The sequence below is a fragment of the Pangasianodon hypophthalmus genome, chromosome 9 (genome assembly GCF_027358585.1).
Source record: "Pangasianodon hypophthalmus isolate fPanHyp1 chromosome 9, fPanHyp1.pri, whole genome shotgun sequence".
NCBI classification, from domain to species: domain Eukaryota; kingdom Metazoa; phylum Chordata; class Actinopteri; order Siluriformes; family Pangasiidae; genus Pangasianodon; species Pangasianodon hypophthalmus.
In genome coordinates, this window is record NC_069718.1 from 23,289,693 (window position 1) to 23,308,881 (window position 19,189).

The 19,189-nt window shown below is 38.8% G+C and overlaps 2 protein-coding genes across 3 annotated transcripts in view; one reads left to right on the top strand and one right to left on the bottom strand.

Annotated features, from left to right (window-relative positions):
* The first annotated feature begins 2,100 nt into the window (after window positions 1-2,100).
* ppp1r32 (protein phosphatase 1, regulatory subunit 32) lies at window positions 2,101-14,374 on the top strand. 2 transcript variants are annotated; one of them, XM_026918770.3, is made up of 12 exons: window positions 2,101-2,335; window positions 5,567-5,675; window positions 6,014-6,131; window positions 6,260-6,404; window positions 6,506-6,569; window positions 6,919-7,031; window positions 7,667-7,732; window positions 7,833-7,919; window positions 8,070-8,144; window positions 10,107-10,204; window positions 10,380-10,481; window positions 11,897-14,374. In XM_026918770.3, the coding sequence occupies exons 2-12, from the start codon at window positions 5,567-5,569 to the stop codon at window positions 11,916-11,918; spliced, it is 999 nt and encodes a 332-aa protein (XP_026774571.3). In that variant the 5' UTR covers window positions 2,101-2,335; the 3' UTR covers window positions 11,919-14,374. The 2 variants fall into 2 exon arrangements, with proteins under 2 accessions (XP_026774571.3, XP_026774572.3); XM_026918771.3 differs by having other exon boundaries at window positions 2,104-2,335; window positions 6,919-7,019.
* A 1,017-nt stretch (window positions 14,375-15,391) lies between these two features.
* Window positions 15,392-19,189, bottom strand: part of LOC113529984 (leucine-rich repeat-containing protein 10B) — a 4,519-nt gene continuing 721 nt past the window's right edge. Inside the window, exon 1 of the mRNA XM_026919623.3 lies at window positions 15,392-19,189. This exon is cut by the window's right edge and continues 721 nt beyond it. Coding sequence (XP_026775424.2) covers window positions 17,795-18,913 — 1,119 coding nt within the window. The 5' untranslated portion in view covers window positions 18,914-19,189 and the 3' untranslated portion in view covers window positions 15,392-17,794.

The following is a 19,189-nucleotide window of genomic DNA, read 5'->3' on the forward strand; positions in this document are numbered from 1 at the left end:
GTGTGTTCTTATGATGTTGTGCAACAGTTTCGATCAGTCACATCACTGCACTGTTTGAGTACTCTCACTAATGGCATGATCCCAAGGGCAGCCAAGCCAAGCCAATATGCACCGAGAGGTGGGACAGTGACGGGTCACTCTGCAGGAGGCAGGAGGAGTTCTGCTCGCTTAAGAAGAGCCACTGGCAGTGAAGGTGAGAGTAGATTAATGTGAGCGCTAGAGATTTGAAGGAAAAAAGGAGACAGCATGTGCAACTGTAATGATACTCCGGATTTTTTTTTTCAACCAGATGTGCTAACAAACAAATCAACCATAAGTGTGTCATAAACATTCCCACAATATTGAAGTGATATATCAGGCTGTAGGCAACTGCACAACAACCCATTTTCTTTTATGCTTGCTCTCGCTTTGGATTTGAACTGAAACGAAGACTAAATATATGGTGTTTACATATTGGTAGATCCATACACTAATCATAGCTGTTTTACACATTCCAGGGAAAGCACATTTAGTCACATTTAGTGCTTAGAAGCTAATCCTCTGCAGCTGATGACTGTCTTAAATCTCTGACCCATAAACATTACCAGAGGCTGGGTACATTTCCATGATTCCCTGCTAAGGTTTTTTTTCAGTAATGCAGGCATTTTGATTTCCTGCTTGTTTCATAGGTTTTTTGAAATCACCAGTGGGCTTCAGATTTTGTGGTTGGCTAGTCAGGAACATTCCACCCTTTAAGTTCCTGATCTGAAAACCTCCTACAGTGCTTTATTACTTTGTTGTGTTTTAAGGTGGAATGCTGTTTACTAGGATTTGATGAATTTATTCTGCTACTGCTGTTTGCACTCATTCATCAACACAGACATGTGGGTCAGTTCAACACATATCTGTTCCATAATGCTTCACAGATGATAAGCAGCTCCTTTCCTCCATACTTTTCTCATTCCAGCTGTGTCACTGCTAGACTTGTCAAGGTGCTCATGCTTTTTAACAGCTTTGGAAATGTATGATTATTCTTAAGCATTGTCACGGCATTGACGCTTGTTCAGTCTTCATGCTGCGAGAGAAAAAGGAATCAGTTATCACATCTGGAATTGATTTGTCAGCTATCTTATGGATAACCTAAAGATGCATAACAAACATCCATAGAAATAGACATAGACAACTGTCTAATTGCATTTTGGTCCCCTAGAAATGCAGTTTCATAACAATAAATTAGAGAAAGAGGATGAATTTAGGACAAGCATCAGACACTGGGAGCTCAGTCTTCTGATGGAACAACACCGCCATCTTGTGGCAAGAAATGCAAACAACACTGTGACAGCACAACAAACACAATTACAGCAATCAGCATAGTGTGCAAAAAGCTTCAGAAGCTGAAAAGAAATCCAGAACTGCAGTTTTCTTTCCCCCAAAATAAATCCTCAAGTGACTTGAACAGCCTGTAACAGCTGTAGCCTGTAGCCTGGCATCCCTGCTGGTAAAAAAACAATAGAAACCATCACAGAAATTCTAATGGTTTCCATTACAAATACCATTACAAACCATCAGCTAACCATTGAAACCATTACCATTACTGGTCCTTAATGGTATCCACTAGACACAACATGTCACCAATAGAAGGCTGCAAATTACTAGTAGAGAGACACAGGGACCATTACAGCTTCCATTAAAACCAATACAATTCCCATTATAACCATTAAAACCATTACAAATTCTATTAGGGTTTCTTATTTATTTATTTATTTATTTATTTAGCAGGAATGTTAGCCTGTATCCTCCTACTTTGTATCATATAAACTACCTATAGCAATCTAAGCTTTAGCCTATAACACTAAAAGAATCAGTGAGTCAAGAAAAGAAGTGAATCAACTGAATCAAGCTTTGATTCTTTTGATTCACCATCCAGTGTGGGTATCTAGACTTCTAGCTATCTTCACTTTGCTTCTGCAACCTTTTTTATTTATTTATTTATTTTTTTATACAAGCCTAGCTAATATGACAATTATATTTTACAGTTTACAGTTTTATTTATTTTACAGTGAAATTATTTATTGTGCACCTTACAAAATAAAATAATAAATAAACAAATGAATAAAGAAATATAACAAAACAGTTGAATTCAAGTGCTTTCCTTGTCCCCTGGCTTGTCCTGACTTTGCTTCTACAGTACTGGTAACAGTACAGTACTACATTACTGTATTACACTACTGGTACTTTAATAAGGGACCCAAAGTCACGTGACCTCGTGACGCGCCGTTAGCGTGCTGGTTTCCTTGGTAACAGCGTGGCGGTAACGGCGCTCTCCCGCGGCGCGCGCAGGTTCACACTGCAGCAGGTAACTTTCTTCTGTAATGTAATAAAATTCATATTCTGAAACTTAAAAACTGATTACAGCAGTAACCAATCTTCATGACTACACACACTCCTGGGGGAAAAAAAGTCAAATAATAAGCTTTTAATGGTTTTAACAACAAATCACAAAAATATTTGATGTAAAATTCAAACTATCACATGTCTAAGTGTACAAAATTTCCCCAAAATATCTTCTGGGATGTTTTTTTCTTAAAAGATTAATGATTATATGGTTCTCTGCCGCACCTGATGCAGCTCATCAAGGGCCACAAGGCTTAAACATTTAAAGCAATCAAAGGGAAAAGCTCACATACTAACTTCCTTTATCTATTTGTTTAATTCTTGCTCATTTCCTGATCACTGATTTGTTGTTAAGACCATTAAAAGCTTAATATTTTGCCATTTTTAGGCTTGGCCCATTTTTTCCCCCCCGGAGTGTAGTTATATGCTTGTTACAGGCATGCCAGGTCTTGCATAACAGTCACTCATTAAATAAATGAAAGATAAATAATAATAATTTGCTTGTCTACAGTGTTTTGCTGAATTTGAAAGAATACATTGTGAACATCAACTGAAAATGTGCCCTACTGAATGATACCGCATAGTACCTGAATCCACCCTACTGCAATAACAGTCTCCTGTTCTCATTTCCTGCCATGACAGTTGTTTGTTCATGTCTGAGCAAATGTTTCATAGTTACACAAATGTGCTGAGTGGTTATAAGACCGGGAGGGACAAAGTTCAGAGAAATTATACACTCCTGGGCAAAAAAAAAACCAAAAAACACCATTGTGCCACCATTTGCTGGTTTAATTTTGCTGTTCGGGGAAAAGCTAGAAACAGGGAAATTCACTTCTATAATCTTATTGTACGCAAAGTTAAAATCATGATAATGATTCAAATGTTTGATGTCAAATTCAAACTAACACATGTCTGGACGTACAAAAATTTCCAAAAATATCTTCTGGGATGTTTTTTTTTAAAGATTCGTCATTATTTGGTTCTCTGTCACACCTGATGCAGCCCATCAAGGGCCACACTTTATCTATTTGTTTAATTCTAGCTAGTGATTTGTTGTTAAGACTATTAAAAGTTTAATATTTTGCCATTTTTGGCTTGGCCCTTTTTTATTTTTATTTTTATGTAGTTATTTATTTTTTTCCCCAGGAGTGTACTTAAGTGAAAATATAGATACTGTGCCAAAATCTTACTCAGTTAAAAGTATCCAGACAAAAAAGTACTCAAGTGAAAGTAAGTAAGTTGCTACTTTTAAATGTACTCAAGTATTAAAAAGTAAAAAGTAAATGTTTTTAACATTTGTTTACATGTGAAAAGTAAAAGTAAGTTTTCTTATTTTTATACATAAAATTATGTATAGCAGCTACATAATTTTGCCTGAAAACATCATTTAATTTCTGTAAGTTTGCAATATTTACCATTAGCTAGAATTTGACTCGCTGCCTAGTTTATTATGTTAGCTACTGGAATCAGAGCTAGTCTAACCTGGCATGAGCTACATGATAAACATGATAAATTAGCCAATTACAGCCAGTTAATGTTAGCACATTAGCTGAACCTAGCTCAACATGCTGTTTCAAATTAGATCATGTCTAGCTCATGCCTTCTAGTGAGGTAAATACTGCTCATTTTATACAAATCTTTGGTTACTCCAGGATACTGAAACATTTTCCTGAGGTAGGGCCAGGGCCGTTAATCATAAAGTTCCACACTGCAGCGGTGGATTTTCCATATCAAACACACACACAGATAGCTATAACACTGACTACGTTATGTAGCATGACGTCACGGCTTATGACCATTTGCCACAATTCTTGATAGGTTTTTTCTAGATTGATGAACTTGATTAGTCTAAACTGAAATGATTGGATGGTAAACTGAGCCCATTGTAATGATGTACAGCATATAGTCATTGGATATATGAAAGAAGAAGAGGCCTTTGTGAATTGTAAGAAGTACATTGAAGGTTTAAATTAAATTGTAAGGAATAAAAAGTGACAGCGACACCAAACTAATACTTAAGCACAGTAATGAAATACAACTACACAAGAAATGTCCCTGATTCAGATTCGGATTCAGATTTACTGTCATGTCACAGTTTACACAGTTACTAAGTAAAATATAAACTCACCAGCCACTTTAATATGAACACCTGTACACCTGCTCATTTATTCTGTTATCCATGCATAAAATCATGCAGATACAGGTCAAGAGCTTCAGTTAATGTTCACATCAAACGTCAGAATGGGGAAAAAAGTGTGATCTCTGTAACCTTAACTGTGGCATGGTTGTTGGTACCAGAAGGGCTGGTTTGAGTATTTCAGAAACTGCTGATCTCCTGGGAATTTCACACACAACAGTCTCTAGAGTTTACACAGAATGGAGCAAAAACACAAAAAAACATTGAGTGATGGACAATTCTGTGGGAGGAAACACCTCGTTGATAAGAGAGGTCAGAGGAAAATTGAGGCCAGATTGTTTCAAGCTGCCAGGAAGGGTATATTAACTCGTACAATCACTCTTTACAACCATGGTGAGCTGAAAAGCATCTCAGCATGCACAAAACATTGAATGATGAGGTGGATGAGCTACAACAGCAGAAGACCACATCAGGTTCTACTCCTGTCAGCCAAGAACAGGAATCTGAGGCTATCATGGGCACAGACTCACCCAAACTGGACAGTTTAAGATTAGAAAAAAAAATCACCAGGTCTTTTTCCAGTCTTCAATGGTCTTCTGGTTATTCTCCTCTGATCTCACTCATCAACAAGGTGTTTCAGCCTGCAGATCCTCCTCTCACAGGATGTTTTTTGTTTTTTCACACCATTCTGTGTAAACTCTAGAGGCTGTTGTGTGTGAAAATCCCAGGAGATCAGCAGTTTCTGAAATATTCAAACCAGCCCATCTGGTACCAACAACCATGCCACGGTTAAAGTCACAGAGATCACATTTTTTCCCCATTCTGATGTTTGATGTGAACATTGACTGAAGCTCTTGACCTGTATCTGCATTATTTTTGGCATTGTGCTGCTGCTGTTACGTGATTGGCTGATTGGATAACCGCATAAATGATCAGGTGTACAGTTGTTCCTATTAAAGTGGAGGGTGAGAGTATAACCCCTGGTTATAAATGTGTTTTGTTATGTGTCTAAGTGTATTGTGTAGTGTATTGTAGGTGTATTGTTTTTACTTATAGATGGGTGGACCACTGGATACAACCAAGCCTTCCCTGAAAGGCAAAGCAGACAGATGGATGCTTAACTCCTCTCTCAATTTGCACTGCACCTCCTACCAACATGACTATGGTGAGAGGAGATGAGAAGAGGCCACACCTTTTACACCTTACTCTCCTCCATGGCTTACAATGAAGCATGAACATCTGACACTGACATTCAAATTTCTTTTACTTTCTTTAGGATAAGACATAAAGTACATGCACATGATAATTCAATATTTTTAGTTTAGGATTAGTGGATGGTTATAACTATGGAGAACAAAATCAAATAAGCAGTTTGTTCTTTGTGTACATGTTGTGTTCTGCTCATACTTTGCTAATAATATATTTCTGCCTAAATGTGAAATGTGAGTTCCCTGGTACATCTGGGACACCTTGTTTTTATTGATCTTCTTCTCTTTCTGTCAGGTAACCAAGGCTTCAGTTCATGCTTAGGTCATCACTATGGGACAGGCTACTCTGCCAATCTGAAACCTGCTGTCTACTACAGTCCCAGCCTTGATTTGCTTGACAACCCCAACCTCGGGTCAGCAAACAATGCTGTGTTTCTGATAACCCTGTGTGTCTGGTTCTACCATCTTTACCTGAAGGTTTCTCTCTCTCTCTCTCTCTCTCTCTCTCTCTCTCTCTCTCTCTCTGTATGTCTGTCTCTAGTGTTTCACTGTTGGACAGTTTTCAGTCCCAGACTAAGCGCCATTACCAGCCACTGACTGTACCCAGTGGAGCCGAGGCTCTGCCCAGCACGACAGATAAGACCAGAGAAAGCGGATATCTGCAGCTTCACACACACCCCAGACCTGTGAGAATCATATCTCTGCTCTCTACCTAACCAATTTAAGCTCTGGTAACATGGTTTATATTTATTTTGTCTACAATTCTCTTTCTTTCTCTCGTATTCAGAAATTAGTATCATGCCAGACAGAGTATAAATGCAGTTATACTCCTCAGAGGCCCACACTCTCAGGTAAAATCAAGCCTTAAGGTCAACTATTAAGCAGAAATATGAAGACGCAGGATATTCTATTTGATCCTGAGATTGGGTTACTGTCTGTGTGGAGTTGTGCTTGTCCTCATGCCAGTAGGTGGATTGGTGACCCTAAATTGCCCCTAGGTGTGAATGATGTGTGTGCATGCTGCCATTAGATGGGTGTATCTCATACCCATAGCTTCCAGGATCTACCACAACCCTGACCAGGGTAAAGCAGTTACTGAAGATGATTGAATGAATGAATGAATGAATGAAAGTAAGCATTGTCATGATTGCAATATCCAAGTATTGCCATGAGTGTTAAGTCTTTGTGTTTGTGCCACAGTGTACCGTAAGCATCAAATCACGAGAGCTAAAGAGAAGAGTGGATTTACTGAGGGAAACAACCAGCACTACAATATACTTCTACCCCAAGACACCCCCATGGTCTACAATTCAGTATATTTTCATTCTTACTGCTTTTCATTACAGGAGGTGTATTAGAAGCGACAGTCAAATATAGCTGTGGCAATACACCAGAGTGCTTTGCTACCTGCTCAGTTCAAAAAGTGCTGTTTGTTCTCTGCACTCCAGCATATTGGATTTTATATGACACAATAACAGTCCTTTTTAGAATCACACTATACTCCTTTCAGATTGCTACAGATAATTGGAGGAAAAACACTGACATATGACAATCTTAAAATAGACATGATGTTTATACTAAACATAAATATAAGGTTTAATACTTGGTTGTAAATGTTTCACAATAGACAGATTCTTAGAGCATTTCCTAGACCCATCATTACTGTACTCTGGGTATGATGCACAGCTGGGCAAGAGAAACTTAACAGCAGCTAACTCTCCAAGCTGTGTAAGGTCTTCTGAGGTCTGAATCCTATGTGGTTCATCCCTGAATATCTTTACAGCTGCATGTTAACTTCATAGTCACTGTTGCATCAAATGTACTGGAGTACAGAGTGAAAGCAACAATAACTTCACTGTTCAGTTACTTTTAGACTGCATTGTACTTTGTACTTGAATTCCCGATATGCTCTGTCATGTTAGCTTGCCTACCTGTTTGTGACCGTCAGGGAGAAGCTCAGCAGACGCAGAGCAGCGTGACGAGGATGGACTTCCACCCTACGTCTTTCCTTCAGGTGTCTCTCTCTCTCTCTCTGTCTCTCTCTGTTGAATCGTCTTCTCTCTGTATCCCTCAAACATTGTTCACATGCTTGTGTATGTGTGTTTGTGTATCAGGGCAATGAAGTGTTACCCAAATTGGTCACTCATGCTCCTCGAGAGACAGCATTCACCAGAGACGCTCAGAAAATGCTGACATGCCCTGTGAGAGCAGCACTCACCTTCACTCATCCCATCTCATTGCTTTCTCACTAAGTCAAATTTCACTCCTACACTCATCCTCATTTACTCCATTAAGGGATTGGTAATAAGGTTAGTTTGTCATGTCAATGTCATGGTGCTCTCTGTCCTCAGGATTCTCTACTGGTGTGTCCTCGTGGCCACAGACAGAAGAGCCTGATCTTTGCTGAGAGGACTATTGGACGGAAGGTTTGACCGGCATTGTCATTAACCTGCTTACTCTTTCTCCCTAGATTATCATGTCAAGTGTTTGTAGGTCAAGATGACTAGGCATGTATAATCTTCCAGACATTTCAAAGGGCTTTTTTTATTCTATTAAGCAATGGAAAAACATCTTCAAAATTATACCCTAAGGCCATTCGCTTTGAATTACAACCTCTAGACATTAGAGGTAAGATGATCTGGATGATACATACTCTGTTATCATGCACACTTATGGATGTACTGTATCATGCACTCCGTATAAAGACGGTGTGAAGGTTTATATAAACCTGGGCAATGAGAGTGAAACCATGTCGTATTACTTTCTCACAGTATGATAAATTTAGAAAATTCTTCATTCTAGCATTTGAAAATGAGCTTTCTTTTTGTTACAGTTATGTGCAAAAATTTGGGCACCCCTGCCCAAATCATGTGTTGTGTTGTTTTTCTCATTTAAATATTGATGCAGTATTAATTACTGGAATATTACATATTAATATTAACAATATAAAGGATTTCGCTGCATAAGAAGCGACAGTCAAAGTCTCCAGAAGAACTGTGGCTGGTTCTGCAAGATGCTCAGTAACACTTACAGCTCACTTCCTTATAAAACTGCACTAATTGTACCTGAGACTACTATTTTTTTTTTAAAGCGAAGGATCGTCACACCAAATATTGACTTTGTTTAATTTATTACTGTTTACTGCTCTTTATAGTATTTTTTTAAATGTAGAAACATTTAATTTAATTATTTTTGAAGGCATCTTTGCTCTACAGCATTTCTTTGCTTGTGTCTAAGACTATTGCACAGTACTGTAAATCTGCAAATTATAATGCACAATTAGTACTTAGTTCATGAATAACAGCAAATGTGGGTGCTTTGTGAGTCAGTACTTAGTAACCCCCCTTCACAGCCTCCAAACAGTTCTTATAGCTAAGATTGTTTGTATTCTTGCTTTAATTTTATTCCATGCAGAGCACTTCTAGCATGATGTACATTGCACTACATGTTTAACATCCTCTATAACATTCAAGTTTGGGGCTTGGGTGGTCCCAAGTTTCCAAATCCTAAATCTGAAGTTCTTCAAGTAGTTCATGGTTGATGTACAGTCAGGTCTATAAATATTTGGACGTTGACAAATAATTGTTGTTTTAGTTGTCTAACACGGTATATTGGAGTTGAAATTAATGAACATGAGAATAACTTGCAGACTTTCAGCATTAATTTGAGGGTATTTACATCCAAATCGGGTGAACAGCGTAGGAATTACAGCACTTTTTATATGTGCCTATATGTGCTTACAGCGCTTGCTGTGTGTGCTGTGTTGTTGTTGTAGTTTAATGGGTGATTTAAGTGATTTAAGTGGACAGAAATGTAATACAGAGTCTCCCATGGGTCACTCTCAGGCCCAGCTTGGCTTAATAGGATTTGAATCGCATTGAAGAGTCTCTGTGTCTCTCTACATTTCTGGGGAGTAGAGAGACATCAAGACTATCAGAGTGGTTTAATTTATTGACTTTCCATTTTCATCAGAAAATGGTCTTTGTTGAAGTTCTTTACATAAATTCGGCAAGACATATTTCAGTTTTTTTGGACTTGGGTATTGTAAATGGTCCAATGCTTACAGTGCTCTGGCATTAGCTTCAACTCTGTAGTGTTGCATTAGAGACTAATGATTTTTCCTATTAGCGAGAGTGCTGAAAGTCATCATTAAAAGCTGGTTTCTTTTCAGGTGGGCATGATTTATCATCCACTTGAATCCAATCTACTGTAATCACATTGTAAGCAGTGGCTGAGTTATAGTGGTGCAATGCCAGATACGACCATGTGAAAGATCGGAGCAGTCTGAACGAATCTCTGTGGAGATGTGGTGCAGTAAAATATGCGTTATAGATGCTGGGCTTTGCCACAGTGTGCAAAGTAGGCCAGTGAGTTCTGTTCTCTTTCAGGAAGACTCAGGCTTTATCCTCAACACCCCCATCCTCAAGACCCTGTCAGACACACCATCGTCTGACCCACTGCAGTTCCTCTCACACTACCACACCAAGTGAGTCTGCATGTCTGCATTGTGTGTGCCCTGTCAAGACCTCAGCATTTTAAAATTAATACAAACTTGTCTATTTATTCCAGTGTTTATAGCTATTATATAAACATTCGTGCTGACTATTACTGAGATGATTAGACTTGTAGTGAAAAAAAAAAGCTTGATGGTTTGTGTGCAGGTTTTGTAACAAGGCAGGTTTCAATATGCATAAGACAGGCTGGAATAGAGGAGGGATTCACAAACACAGAGGCAGTGGATACAGCGGACGAGACACAGACAGGTATAAATACTACAAACACTACAAGTATGAATGTCACTCGTACAGTACTGCTCAAAAGTTTGGAATCAGTGTTCCCATATGAAATCCATATCATATGAAAGCCATTTATAGGAGGCTGCACGTGCACAAACACACACACACAGACACAGACACACACACACACACAGACACAGACACACACATACACACACCCACACACCCACACTAGAGTTGCATGACGACTACTATTTTTTCAAATTTTTAAAAAATTGTAGAAAAAGCAGTTTCAGGACTATTTCTATATATACTTTACTCATTTCAAGCTTGAAATAGTCTTAGCAGATAATTGTACTTATTGCAAGCATTTTTTTCTGGAAAGAAGCAAAATTATCTGCCAATAGAATAAGAAATTTTTAAGCTTGAAATTAGTAAACTGTCTACAGTAAAATGTCTAAAAACAGCCTTAATGATCTTATACTTGTTATATAATAATTTCACAATGAGAATAAGATAACATTTCCTTTATTCAAGATAGGCCTACCTTTATTTATTAATTTTTTTTCCCAGATATAATTATTTTCAGTGCAGTATCATCCGAAAACTAGTGATATCATATCATTAACAATTCATTAAAGTAAAAGAAAAAAAAATCCCTGCGTAGTCTTGTGCAGTGGATTGTAGAATTGGCTTCTTCTAATCTGAAATATTTTCAGACTAAAAACGTATATTAAGCCTGCTTTCTTTACCATCAGCCTCTCTGTTTTTCTCACTGTCCCAAATAATCTACATCTCCCCAGAGCAGCGACTAGTGCAGGGGTTCCCAAACTAGGGGTCGCGACCCCACGAGAGAAACTCACAATCACGAGAGAAACTCACAATCTCTTCTTTTGTTTCATTTATTTATTTTACAAATTTCAAATTTCCTATTACAGTTAGTGTTTGAATTTTAAACACCTTTCAAGTATAAACCAGGCTGCTTCACACTGCGCCGTATCACACCACCCCGGTGTGGAATTTCCTATAACAACACGACACTTCCCACTAGACTAGTAAGTCAACGCTAGGAATATTCCTTTGGTTTTTAGTCACTTGCATTAAACACATGTAACTGACTGACATCATAAAATGTTCAAATATTACAGTAGTCCTATATTATAAATCGGGAATTAAAAAAAAATGTAGGTTGCTCGAGGCTTGGGGTTGCAGAAGTTTCATAATGTCCATTTGGGGTCGTTTGCCCAAAAAGTTTGGGAACCCCTGGACTAGTGAATGTATTAGTTACTAATCGACTAGTCCATGCAACCCTGAACACTCAGACACATACATTCACATTCACATGTATATGAATAAAAAAGTAAATAATATGATTCAAAACTCTTTTTTAATTGTACTCTATAAATTGATAGTTTCTCTCTTCCTTCTTCTCTCCCTCACAGGTTTAATCTTTGTGGATATTAAGTCATCCATCCAATAAATGCAAAGCTACCGACTCATGTGTTATATTGCCATGTTCCCATTTCTCTTCATCATGATGGTAACCTTACTGCTATAGGAAGTTTTCAATCTGAATAATACTCATATTTACAAATCCTGTTATAACTGCCTTGTATTCATTAAAGTAATTAATCACATACACACATACATACACACACACACACACACAAGTTGGTCTTCATTATGTATAAAGCTGTTAAACTTTCAGTCCATTACAGCTGCATTGTGTATATGTTTTTATATCTTGGTGAGGACCATTTTGACCCTTCCAGTCCCCACAAGTAAAACTCCTTTTTACAAAAATGGCACCTTTTATTTAAAAAACTAAAAGAGGTTAAATTTATGGAAAGATTGAGGCATAGTATTAATTAGCTGTATTCATAGGTATGTCAATAGAAGTGTGTGTGTGTGTGTGTGCGGCATAGTGTTACATTTTTCAGCGAAACAAATCCTTAATTTTAAACTTAATTTTCTCTGTATTATAGTTACAGGTAATAGAATTTAATGAAAGAATTTAAAGTCCCCATAAAATGGCTTCTTAGCTGTGATTTGACTCCGTATGTTGATGTATTTCCTTCTGAAACAGGAAGTTAGAGTGACATCAGGTTGAATTGCTTCACTGACTTACACAAGAAGCCAACAGCGTTCGAGATATGCCATATGTCTGGCGAATCTAAACATATGCAGTGGCCAAGCTAAATATAGAGAACAGCAAAGAGTTAACAAGAGCCTTTTCTTACTGATGGAAAAGCCTCTGTAGCATAGAAAGATGGAATCGTAGTCTAGCTCAGTCTAATGAAGCAAAATATCCCAGCAGTGAATAGCCCTAAGTTGGTAAAACATCTCCAAAAACTGTACTGCGACCTTGTACAAATTCCAGCCTCTACGAAATGAATAAACTCCAACCAAAGTTTTTTTTTTTCCAACCAAAGAAAATCATGTGTGAATAGTGTGTGGGAAGGTGCAAGGGCAAAAAAGCGATGAGCCAAGTTTGCTGACCAAGACACGCCCCTGGGAGTGGAACATACTGTATATGGTCCTAGAGCGCATTTAATTGCACAGACATGAAGATTTGCACAAATATGCATAAAAAGATTTTGATTATTTTCCTGGAAGAGGTGAACTTGAAAATAATAAAACAAGAATATCTCTAAAATATCATATGTGTCCCCATAAGACTTAGGAACAGGTACAAAAAGCTTTGAAACACCCATTTTAATTTCAGGGGCACCTTAATGAGAAGTCTTTCATTCAAATGATTGGGTTTCAGAATTATTAATTCATCAAACCTTCCTTCTCTGCCAAGACAGTTCTATACTAGTAGCAAAAAGTGAAGCTGTATGTGATGTACATTCGAATCTGTTGCTCATTCACTGTCATGTGTTAGAATGGTATGTAACTGACCCAAAGAGAATGAAGGCAGTATAAACCAGAGACTAGTGTTCTACATGATTTAGCACAGAGGCTTGGTGCACAGTGCATGCCTGCTTTATGTCACCCCATAAACCTACATCCAAAACAGTCCAACATAGCCAGAGGTCTGTGCCAAAATCTGTCAGTGGAAAAAAGAAATCAAATACGTGGACATAGCCATCAGTTGTTAGTATGTTAGTATGAATTATATAATATTAGAACAATACTCTAAACCACACACAAGGATGCTCATATCCATAAAAACATTAATGATCATGAATACAGCAAACGTTTGTATTTGAGGTATATGTGTGATGTATTTCCAGTAAACTCTCTCGTTAGTTTTGCACAGCTCAATGCTTTGCACCTTCATTCATCCTCTCCAGAGCTACACTCCATGGCCAAAGGTTCGTGGACACCTGAACATCACGCCATTATGTGGTTCTTCCCCAAACTGTTGCCACAAAGTTGGAAGCATACAATTGTATAGAATGTCTTTGTATGCTCTTGCATTACAGTTTCCCTTCACTGAAACTAAGAGGCCCAAACCTGTTCCACCATGACAATGCCCCTGGGCACAAAAGCGAGCTCCATGAAGCCATGGTTTGCCAAGGTTGGCATGGAACCCCACTGGATACCTTTTGGGATGAATTTGAACACTGACTGTACACCAGGCCTCCTCACCTGACATGAGTGCCTGACCTTGTAATGCTCTTGTGGCTGAATAAGCACAAATCCCCAAAGCCACATTCCAGAATGTAGTGGAAAGCCTTTTCAGAAGAGTGGAGGCTCTTGTAGCAGCAAAGGCAGCGAAAAACTCCATATTAACGGCCATGATTTTGGAATGGGAAACATCGGTGTGATTTTGTGATGTCACTTTTGTCCATATAGTGTGTATAGCATCTGGGATGACAAAGCCTCTGCTTAAGATCAGAGAATTTTGCACCATTGAAAATGTTAACATTTTGGACCTAATCTGGAATAAAGCATCTCCATATGCTTGCTAATGATATCCCATTCCACCTGAAGCTTGTCAAAAAAGACAGGTAATAGTGGCAGGTTTGTCGTTCAAACTGGACTAAGAGAAAAACCTTTAGTTCCAAATACCTCATAATACAATAATGATGACTCAGAAAGCCAAAATGATTTAACAGATGGTGTCTCTAATATTTTAACAGACAGAGGAAGAGAGATTGAAGTCAGGCATTCATGAAACAGTACCTAATAGAGCCCTTAACCACAGTTAACCACAATTAAGCCATTTTAGCTCAAAGCCTTTAATAAAGTATAATAAGGAAAGTTGGCCACTAAGTATAAGTTGTGTAAGTTGGCCAGCATAAATCATGGCAGACCGCTTGCTAGACTGTGCTACTGTGTATTCAAGCAATGTTTTCAAATTTAGTTTTTATAAAAACAAGAAAAAGTTACAGAATGTGAATCAGTTCTCTTTAGTGCAAACATGTAGTCGCACAATGTGAAACATCTTCCAAGTGTACTGTCTTCTCTTTGGTTTTAAACCATTATTTTTTTTTGTAAACTGAAAAAAAAAGTCCTTCATTCCTTCGGATGAAAGAAACTTCGTGTGCATGACAGCGAACACTAAGTAAGATTTGCAGTTTTTCATCACAGAATGGAAAAAACTGAACTTAATGTTAGCGATGGAGAGAGTGAAACAGAAAGTAGTATCTTTTTAACCCACACTAGCCCACCCCGCTTTGCTTCCAAGTTAAACAGAAGGAAGGTGGAGGAAGGGTTTAAAAGGAGCATAACTTGACAAGAAGGGAACAAGAGGCTTGGAGAGTGTGAGTGGAATATATAAAGAGGGAAATATGCTGGTCATTAGAAGGAAAGAATGAAGAAGCCTGAAGAAAATGAGAATTAGAGGACACCCCTGATGACAGCTGACCGCTATACTTCAAGTCTCATTTAATTGCTCCCTCCCCGCCTCATGCTAATGTTTAAACATCTTTGCTTCTTACTCTGGCCTTTTAAGGAGAAGCATCCCCCTGTATCATTTCCCCCTCTCTCATCCCCTCACACCGTTCTCTGCTTTTCACATGTCGTCCTCAGAGAAACTCTGGCTGCTCTAACAAGGTTTATCAGTGTTAACATTAGTTTGGCTAGCGCTGTCCATTTATCTTTATGATCTTCAAAAGCTCTGTAGCTTCTGTTGCTTCTGGCTGCCATGTCTCATTTCAAAAGCAGCACATTTCTGAAGTTTAGAGCCTTCGGTTGAATTACACAGCTGGTGTACATAAGTCTGTTCAAGTACTAGATCGTTCTCCCAGCTGCGCATGAATGATTGAAAAACATTTTCGCAAACCCAATGATTATTTAATGAGAGATTTCGTTTCAGCAACAGACATCACGGCAATCGCAATATCCAATTCCAGATACAGTACACCCAGTTTAGAGTAGAATTACACCCTCTCTCGTTAACCCACTCATTTGCACGCACACACACACACACACACACACACACAAGTTGGTCTTCATTATGTATAAAGTTGTTAAACTTTCAGTCCATTACAGCTGCACTGTGTACATTGTTCTTCACAGGTTATTTGATGATAATAAATTAAGTGCAAAACCTAAAAGTGAGAGTCCTGTATTGCAATTATTTCACTTTTTCTCACAGCAGCCTTGTCGGAGCAAACTCTGGAATTTTGAACCTAATATCTATCAACCACATCCTGTACGATTACCAGCGAAAAGACTTTTAATGTGTCCCTGTACTGAGATAACACAAACCCAGTTTACTCGAAACTCACTTATGGTGGTCTAGTGGCAATTATTGATTTCAGATAATAAAGGGTTATGCAAAGCACAATTTTTGTAGAATTTCAAGAATTCTTCATTCAGATATATTTGGAAATAATTGTTCTGTACAACAATTCATCCTTTCAGAAGGTGACTCCCTGTCACATAGGGAAGATTATCTGTTATCTGTTGCTAACATAGTCATGTTACATTGATCACATAAGAATGCCGAAAACCTAAGAAAAAGTTTAAATAGCATGAATTATGTGTTACTGTGCTGCTCTAGCGGTTGAGGATTGTATAAAACTACATAAGAACAGTAAAACTTTCCCTTCTTATTGTTAAAGTCTAACCAGGTATGTGCACAGATAGAACCTATGTGTGGCTTGAGCCTCTGCTCTTGCCTCATGCTTTATAATTATCATTTTTATGGCTTTCAAGTGGCTCCCAGAAGACAGATGTTGCATGGATTGCACTTGACACTGAAGACTCAACCACAGCAGCTTAGCCGAACAATTCTTCAACAATCTTTGTTGGTTTTATTGTTTTTAGATGCCACCTGTGATATGGTATCGGCTTGCATTTGCTTCAGCGACTACAGATTGGAAAAGATTGGACAGCCAATGAGAGCAGGTAACAGTGTGTTAACAAGGTAACACTGAGAATTTCATGTTCACCTTTTTGCACTGGTTTATTATGTAATCACTGTTGAACAATATTTATGACTGCATTACAAATATAATCTGTTTAAATAAAGCAAGTAGTCATTTGGCTACGCACGTAAGAAAGCGAGCTAATTAAAAGATAACTTCAATACCATGCAGAACAGTTGTAGGACTATATTCATTGTATGATACATCTAGTTAAGTTGTGTAAGATACATGATGAATCTTATAATTACACCCTGTTTAGTGATTCTATAGCAATAAAATAACACACACACACACACACACACACACACACACACACACACACATATATATATATGTATAGCCTACATCTGAGGTCTCAATGCCACAAATGTGTGGTTTACATGTTGAGTTTATTGTTTTGGGGTTTGGAGAATAGGAAGCAAATATTAAATATTAATATAAAATATAAAAAAATAGTGTGCGTTGAAAGGCAAAATACACTGTCTTAATGACGTGCGTGTTAAATGATCTACTCTGTTATTCAAATATATAATAAATTAACATATTGTAATTCCAGACAAAACCCCTAATTCAATTTATGACTGCAGATCTAGAGGTTTTTTTTTTGGTGGGGGTTGCACTTTTAAAATCAAACAATGTATATTGTGCATTAGCCTGTAGTGATCTGATAAAGGGTCTTAACAGATTTCAGTGGGCTTCCTATAGTTTTTTTCTCTAGAGCTCTTGCCCTCCAATATGTCTACGCACAGGTCTAAGTATCACATATTTTAAAGGTTTACTAAGAGAATTCAGCAACTACCCTTAAACCTTTATTATGAGTGAGTTTCGAGTTTGGGTTCTCTGCTCTTTTCTCAGTACAGGGAAATGTGTCGACTCCTGTGTGGAATTTGCATATGTAGTACAGATGTGGTAAATGGATATTATGTTGAAAAATGCTAGAGTATTATTTTAATCGAGTTATTGCAATCCAAATTAAGCTTGTTGTGGTTAAAGGGGAGGAATCGATCATTACACTCATCTTCCTTGCTCATACTCCACCTCTACCCTTCCATAACCATCATACCCCTCACGCTCATATTCATGCTCCCCCTTGTCAAATGACACTGTATGTCTTTCAGACTCCACCTCTTCTTCTTTGATTTGTAATGTCACATCCTCCTCAGCTGATGCTGCACTTGCTGTCAAAGACTTGCTCATTCGGAGTTTCTTTAGTATTCCATGGATGGCTGGATTAGCTGCTGCGGCTGCGGCTGCAGCTGCTGCCTCTGCCTCTCTTTCTGCTCGCTCCTTTGCTTGCTTTTTACTCTCTCTTTCCTTCAAGGCCTGTGCTGCCCCTTCCCCAACAATTATAACATCCTGTCCAAAACGCGGCGGCCCCCTCACAGGGTTGTGGTCATAGGAAAAGAGTCGGAGTGCTGGGAACTGTAGCAGACTGGGGAACTCTGAGATACGGTTTCGGTCTAAATCCAGAATCTCCAGGTGCTCCATCTTCAGGAGAACACGTGGGAACTCAGTGAAGCGGTTGCCATAGAGCCAGAGGCTGCGCAGCGCTTCCATGCGCCACATGTCTGACGGCAGCGTCTTAAGTTTGTTGTCACCAATCTGTAGCGAGCGCAGGTGAGGGAGCTCATATAGCTGCTTGGGGAAGCGCTGAAAGTAGTTACTGTCCATCCATAGACAACGTAGGTTCTGCAGGTTTCTGAATTCTGGTGGCAGGCTCATCAGCCGATTGCTGCCAAGGTATAGGCGGGTGAGGTTGGCCAACTGGCACACACCCAGCGGGACGTCATCCATTTTGTTTAGGTCAAGCGCAAGAGTGCGCAGGCCCTGCAGCTGAGCAATACTATCCGGCAGAGTGCGAAGCTGATTTCTACTTAAATACAGTTTCTCCAAATGTAGCAGGCCCATAACTTCCTTAGGGAGGTATCGGAAACGAAGATGGCTCAGGTCCAGCACTGGATCTCCACTAGAGATTAGCTCATTAAAACACGAAGGCAGCTTTTGTTCCACCTCCTCTTCTTTCACTTTAGCCTTTTCCTCTTCCTCCACTTCCTCCTCCTTGTCACCCTCTTTTTCTTTTTCTTCTTCTTTGCCCTTTTCCTCCTCCCCCTCTTTTTGAGAGGAGTTTCCCATGCCCTTCTTTGTGGGTCACTGTGTGTGTATGTATGTGTCTGCCAGTGGGAGTATGTGAGAGAGTGTGTGTACTTCTGGATGGGCTGGGTGTGTGTGTAGAAGTCTCTTGGGCTGTTTTGCCCTCTCTCTGTGAGCTTCACTCAGCAGGCTTTCCCTGGCACAGAGAGATGCTATGCAGGGTTGCATGGTGTGTTGGCCGTGAGCTACCTGAACCCTGATGCAGGACAGCAAGGCTGGATGTCAACACACACTCTCTCACACTGGACTCCCATACTC